Raw genomic sequence first — 6,759 nt, forward strand, 5'->3', positions numbered from 1 at the left:
CAAGCTTCCTGACTCCTAGCCCAATACTTTTCCAAACACACCACCTATTTCTCTGTATCAGATAGAAAGTATAGTGATTAAGTTGTACATAATGTTAACTCACTTTCAGTACAGGCCAATCACGATTGACTATCAGTAGCTTTCGTGACAAATTTAGTGAACTAGAAAGTTGAACCTTTCAGAGTTCCCATTCTCATGTCATACGCTATTTCTGTTTTGAAATAAAAATCCTTCCAAATTAAACTTTATCCATCAAAATGACAGAGAAGTGAAAATAGATACAAGAAGAAAGCAAAACATTAATTTCAACATCGCTTTGTCTATTTTGCTTTAAAAGTATAACCACCAAGCCATTCTATTTTTAGGAAGATACATTCTTTTTGGAATGTTAGAAACTATGATAACTATTCTTAACTTTAAGTCCTAAATGACCAGTATGTGTATTAGTAGATAACTGGACACAGTGCAAGGTCAGAAGGGTGACTGAGTGTGGCAGAAAGGGCAGTATCTCCAGCAACTGCAGATGGATAAATGACAGTGAGTCCAGATAATGGATTATGATACAGCCATTCAAATAATGCTTATGAGTACTTGATAACATAGGGAAAAGCTTAATATACAATGTTTTAGAAAAAAGGGAAGGTGGAAAAAAATAGATGGAAAGCATGACTTCAATCATGCATACAGATGCTTCCACTTTATTTTTATTTTTTGAGACAGAGTCCCACTCTGTTGCCCAGGCTGGAGTGCAGTGACATCATGATCTCGGCTCACTGCAGCCTCTACTTCCCAGGCTCAAGCAGTGCTCCCACCCCAGCCTCCTAACTACCTGGGACTACAGGCATGTGCCACCATGCCCAGCTAATTTTTTGTATTTTTAGTAGAGATGGGGTTTTGCCGTGTTGCCCAGTCTGGTCTCAAACTCCTGAGCTCAAGGGATCTGCCTGCCTCGGCCTCCACAAGCCCGGCTGGCCTGCTCTGTCTTACCCGCCCCCCTCTCAGGAGCGGGGTGGCGGTGGACTTTTCTCTACCAGACCTGCAGCCCTGACGCCCACACACTCTGTGTTTGCCGAGAGGCCAGTGCAGACACTCTCCCCCCGTTTCCGGAGCCACTGGCGCCCCCTTATTCCCGCTCCAGCAGCCCAAGCCTCGCTTCGCCCCTGGTGCCTCACCAGCGCGCCAGGAAGCCAAGGCCTGGGAATTTTTTTTTCCGGTCGCGCCAGGTCAGCGGATTCCACGATCACGTGACTTGGACTAACGGGCGTCTGGGAGGGCGGGGCCTGCTGGAGTGAGGCCGGGAGCAGACAGCAGACCGCAGCCGGCTGGAGGTGCCCGGGGCGCGAAATGCTGGCGTCTCCTCCTACGTCTTCCAGAATCCTTCCCTGGAAAATAAAACAGCGCCAACCGCCAGTTTAACTGACAACCAAATTAAGGCATCACGAAAGGTAGTGGGAGTTATTTCATTTGTTTAACTTAAGGGGGTAGGATCCCGGGAGCCACGGGGATTCAGATCATTGCCATGTTTTCCACTGTTAAGCGAATAGCTTTATACACATCTGCGGGCTATGGCAAAACACATTTTAAAAACTATTGAAATGTACTACACATACAGAAAATTGTACCTATTAGAAATATAAAGCTTAGTAAGTGTTCATCAACTGTAGACCTCACATAACCAGCACCCAGATAAGGAAATAACCAGGTAACTTCTTTAACTGGTGTTTTATTTCCTTTTGATGAATTGTCTAGGTGCCTAGCAAAAAGGGCTGTCATAATTAACATGCTCAGGAAAATTCTCTACAATTTCAACATCAATAGATGCTTAATTTTTGCCAGTCTGATGGGGAAGAAAATCGGTTGCTTAGATTGCAGTGGTAGTCTGCTTACTGGTAGCTTTGAGCTAATGGGTTCTCTAGAACAACTAAGTTTCTGACATTGACTTGAAGAGGCAAAAACAAAGAGACAAAATAACAACAAAAATACATTAGAGAATAGACTAATAACCAGAGAAGAAATTGATTACGGTTGTCCCTTAGTAACCTCAGGATATTGGTTCCAGGACCCCACAGATACCAAAATTCACAGATGCTCTGATATAATATGGCATAGTATTTGCATATAACCTGTGCACATCCTTACATAGACTTTAAATCACCTCTAGATTACTGTAATACCTAATACAACGTAAATGCTTTGTAAATAGCTGTATAAAGTATTTTTAAATTTTTGTGTTTTTTTATTTTACTTTTTCCAAATATTTTTGATGCACAGTTGGTTAAATCCAAGGATCCAGACCCCGAGGATACAGAGGGCTGACCGTAGTTTGAGCTCTCTCCTCAATTCCATGCCTATCCCATGCACCAGCAGCTGGTTTTATTGTTGCAGGCTTTCAGGTTTTCAAAAGACAGACCTCATGACAAGTAATCTGCTTTATGGAATAGAAAGAAATGGAAAGTGTCCCAATTCATGGTAAAATTGAACTCATTTCTGAAGAGTTCTTTTACAAATCATAAGCACTAGCCTGTTGAAAACAACAGTATGTTAAGTTCCTAGGCTATCCTATACCATGTCAAAGAAAAATTTTAAGAACATAAGACCTGTAATCATAGCACTTTGGGAGGCCAAGGCCGGTGGATTGCTTGAGCCCAGGAGTTCTAGACCAGCTTGGGCAACATAGGGAGACCCCAGTCTCTACAAAAAATTAGCTGCTTCTGCTGATGCACACGTTTCGTCCCAGCTACCTAAGAGGCTGAGATGGGAGGATCTCTTGAGCATGGGAGGTGGAGTCTGCAGTGAGCCATGATGGCACCTCTGTACTCTATCCAGCCTGAGCAACAGAATGAGACCATCTCAAAAAAAAAAAAAAGGAAAAAAGGAAAAAAAAATGGCTGGGTGCGGTGGCTCACGCCTGTAATCCTAGCACTTTGGGAGGCCAAGGCAGGCAGATCACCTGAGGTCAGGAGTTGGAGACCAGCCTGGCCAATATGGCAAAACCTGTCTCTAAAAATAGCTGGACGTGGTGGCGGGTGCCTGTAATCCCAGCTACTCAGGAGGCTGAGGCACAAGAATCGCTTGAACCCGGGAGGTGGAGATTGCAGTGAGCTGAGATTGCACCACTGCATTTCAGTCAGCTTGAGCAACAGGGTGAGACTGTCTCAAAAAAAAAAAAAAAAAAAAAAAGACGTAAGAATGGTTCAACTTTTATTTCATCCTATCAATAGGTTAAAGAAGAGAAAAATGGATAGATTTAGAAAAACATTTTTTATTTAAAAAGAGAAAATTAGGAACAGATGAAAAACTGTCTTAAGAGTATTTGAAAAACAAAACAGCAAATTTAACATCAGACAGACAAAATATTTAAATTCAGAAATAAAGTTAAAGGTGGGTGGCGTGCCCTTTTAATGTCATACTGGAGCATTGTTTCACAGATACTTGTTTTACAATTAAAGATGATTTGACTATTTAGAGCCGTGGTTCTCATACATTACAGTGCATCATAATCCCCTGCAGGGCTTGTGAAACAGGCTGCTGGGCCCCACACCAGTTTCTAACTCAGTAGGACTGAGGTGGGGCCTGAGCATTGCATGTCTATGTTCCCAGGTGACGCTGATACTTCCAATTTGAGACCATGCTTTGAAAACCACAAATGTAGGGAAATACACTAGAGAATATGTTATGAATATACTGGAGAATATGTATGTATGTTAACTTACAGATTTCTGTCCAGTGGAAAAGATAACTCCCAAAGATGACAGTTTTATTTCCCAATACGATTTGGCCACCCTGATGCCCTTGTGTTCATCATAGCAGGCCAGCAAGACTGAGGGGAATGGTTCCGACAGCTTCGTGCACTCCATGGACCACAGCTGGAGCGGCAAGTGGAGACCATTCAGAACCTGTGGACTCGTACATGGCCATTGTCAACAAGATCGTGCAGGACCTCGTGCCCAAGACCATCATCCACCTCATGATCAACAACGTGCATGTGCCGCCTCATGGGCGTAGAGGGCTCCTGTGGCACTGGGGACCCAGGTGGCCATGTTGGCCTGGGGGAGATGCCAACCAGCCTTATGAGACCAGCCTCAGGAAGGGAGGCACGGTCCAGACCAGAGTTGTCCAATAGAAATATAATGTGGGATTATAGTGGCTCATGCTTGTAATCCCAGCACTTTGGGAGGCCGAGGTTGGAGGATGGCTTGAGCCCAGGAGTTCGAGACCAGCCTGGGCAACATAATGAGACCTCATCTCTACACAAAAATTTTAAAAAATAGCTGGGCTTGGTGGTAGCACGTGCATGTAGTCCTAGCTACTCGACAGGCTGACGTTGGAGGATCACTTTGAGCCCATGAGGTTGAGGCTGCAGTGAGCAGTGATCTCGCCCACTGTACTCCAGCCTGGCGACAAAGCGAGATCCTATCTCCAAAAATTAAAAACTGAGTAGACAGGTGTCCTGGTGGCATGACAGGTCCTCAGTACCCTCCCAGAACTGTGACCTTGGACAGGTGACTTTTCCTCTGGACCTCAGTGTCCTCATCTGAGTGAGAAAAGGGCGGTGGGGAGGCAGATCTTCGAGTCTAAGCGGTGTAGAAGCCGCGTCTGAAAAGCCATACTCGGGGCTCCAAGTCCAGCACACAGTCCCAACAGGGCCCGGCGGGGCAGCCACGGCGGTCAGGGCGGCACAGGCATCAATCAGGTCCCAACCTCCTTCCCTCTTTGCCCACTCTCAGACCAAGGAGTTCATCTTCTCAGAGCTGCTGGCCAACTTGTACTCACGTGGGGACCAGAACACGCTGATGGAGGAGTCGGCAGAGCAGGCACAGCGGCGCAATGAGATGCGGCGCATGCACCACGTGCTGAGGGAGGCGCCCAGCATCATCGGTGACATCGAGACGACCACCGTCAGCACGCCCACGGGGGGCCCGTGGATGACTCCTGGCTGCAGGTGCAGAGCGTCCCTGCTGGACGCAGGTACCAGGGTTGGCCCCCACGGTCCCAAAGCCCCCCCAGCCTGGGCCGCGGGAGAAGTGCCGGACCAGGCAGGGCGCGCCCCCCTCCCCGGGGTGGCGCCCATTTGGAGCGAGAGGCGGAGTTTAGAGAGGGCGGGGCTTGCCGTGGAGCGCGGGCTGCGGGGCGGGGTGGATCTGGGACATTGGCGCCGCTGGCTGCGGGGCTTAAGCTCCGGTGACCGCCTCGGGCTGGTAGGGAGGGTCTTGCATGCATGGGAGCGGCTGGCACTGGGCTGGGGCGGGGCCTCAGGGTGGGCGGGGCCGCTCATCGCTCCTCTTTCTGTTCCTGGCTCCCTTTCGCCTGCAGGTCGCCCGAGTCCAGCCCCACGACGCAGTGCCGACTCCCCGCCGTGCCCCTAGCCCGGCCCCGGTAGCGGAGCCCTGCTCCTGGGCCTCTGCCTGCTGGGTCCACCCTGGGGGAAGCGCCCGTCGTACCCTCCAGACCGGGGGCTTCCCCTGACCCCTTCGGCCCTCCCCCAGCAGGGGCCCTCGCGCCCCTCCCGGGGTCCCCAGGTGAGTAGGTGCTGAATATGACAGGAGAGGCTGCCGGACGGCGGTGGCCGGGAGGGAAATGGGGCTGGATTCTAGAGCATCGGACCTGGCCGCCAGAACCGGCCGTCTCCATTTCAGGCATTCCGACCGTGGGTACCGGAGCCCTGAGCGGCCGAGAGCTGGTGGAGCCTGCACCCAGAGGAGCACTGAGTCCCGGAAGTGGTCGTTTTTGGGGAGGGGGCTGTGGGGCTCGTCCCACCTTCCCCCTTCTTTCAAGCACTTGCATGGCGCTTACCTCTATCTTCACTCTTGGCGGCCGCCCCACACGTTGCATTCCTCCAACTTTCTTCTTCTCGCTGTCCCCCATCCTCCATTCCATCAACTCCTCTCCCAGCCCGTGGGGAGCCTACCTCAGGTCAGAGAGTCTGAACCCCGAGATGCTCTGGGTATGTGGATTCCCTTCAGCTACCCTGATGCCTCCACTTCCAAGTCCTGACTCCTTTGAGCCATCCCAGGGGGTGTCTGGCCACTGGACCACAGGAGCAGAGGCCAGGCTGTGACTGCGACCATCAAGGTATGTGATGTGTGTGTGGGCTTGCACACGAGTGTGAGTGTAAGAATGGCACCCAGGCCTGGGCTAGAACAGGAGCCTGGGGGCCATGGGCAATCTGATTTTTTCCTCCACCCCCACTCTGCCCCCGCCCCAACCTACTGGGTCCAAACCAATGTAGTAGGGGTGGCTGCAGGGGCAGGGACCGGAGTGTCTGAAGCCTGCTTCACTCCCAAAGATTTCTAAGGAAAAGCGTTCTGCATCTTTTGGCTTGGCCTTGTTGACCCATGGCCCTCTTTCAAGGACATTCACTCTGATTCCCAGTGTGCCCTGTTTCCGCTGGCCACATTCTCTAAGAAAGAACAATAGCATCTGTTTTTATCTCCAAATGACTATAGGGTAGGGCTGTGGGTCCAGCGCCCATAAAACAAAATGAGGCAGGGATTGGGGCTTGCCCTATGATGCACTGATGACCAACGGAGATGGGTAGAGGCAAGCAGCATGGTATTGGGCAAGAGCACTGGACTGGGAGTCCAGAGATGCTGCTTCACCCTGGGGCTTTAGGCAAGTCCCTTTCCCTTCCAGAGCCTCAGCATCCTTTCTATCAAATGATGACTTTCTGCTTTCTCCTAGGGTGGCCGTGGGGATCAAAGGGGACTGGCCATAGGGATGCTGTGTTAACTGCAGATGCGGCCATAGGAGCACTTTGCT

General features: G+C 50.2%; 1 protein-coding gene across 5 annotated transcripts; it reads left to right on the forward strand.

Annotated features, from left to right (window-relative positions):
• The first annotated feature begins 1,209 nt into the window (after positions 1-1,209).
• On the forward strand, positions 1,210-6,759 carry LOC116481568 (dynamin-1-like). Of its 5 annotated transcripts, none has more exons than XM_058427898.1 (6): positions 1,210-1,445; positions 3,811-3,979; positions 4,728-4,968; positions 5,314-5,519; positions 5,637-6,072; positions 6,682-6,759. In XM_058427898.1, the coding sequence occupies exons 2-4, from the start codon at positions 3,830-3,832 to the stop codon at positions 5,364-5,366; spliced, it is 444 nt and encodes a 147-aa protein (XP_058283881.1). In that variant the 5' UTR covers positions 1,210-1,445; positions 3,811-3,829; the 3' UTR covers positions 5,367-5,519; positions 5,637-6,072; positions 6,682-6,759. The 5 variants fall into 5 exon arrangements, 3 of the variants coding, with proteins under 3 accessions (XP_058283881.1, XP_058283879.1, XP_058283880.1); XM_058427896.1 differs by having other exon boundaries at positions 1,213-1,445; positions 3,808-3,979; XR_009209819.1 differs by having other exon boundaries at positions 1,258-1,445; positions 3,808-4,001.

The sequence above is a fragment of the Hylobates moloch genome, unplaced genomic scaffold, assembly GCF_009828535.3.
Source record: "Hylobates moloch isolate HMO894 unplaced genomic scaffold, HMol_V3 SCAFFOLD_14, whole genome shotgun sequence".
NCBI lineage: Eukaryota > Metazoa > Chordata > Mammalia > Primates > Hylobatidae > Hylobates > Hylobates moloch.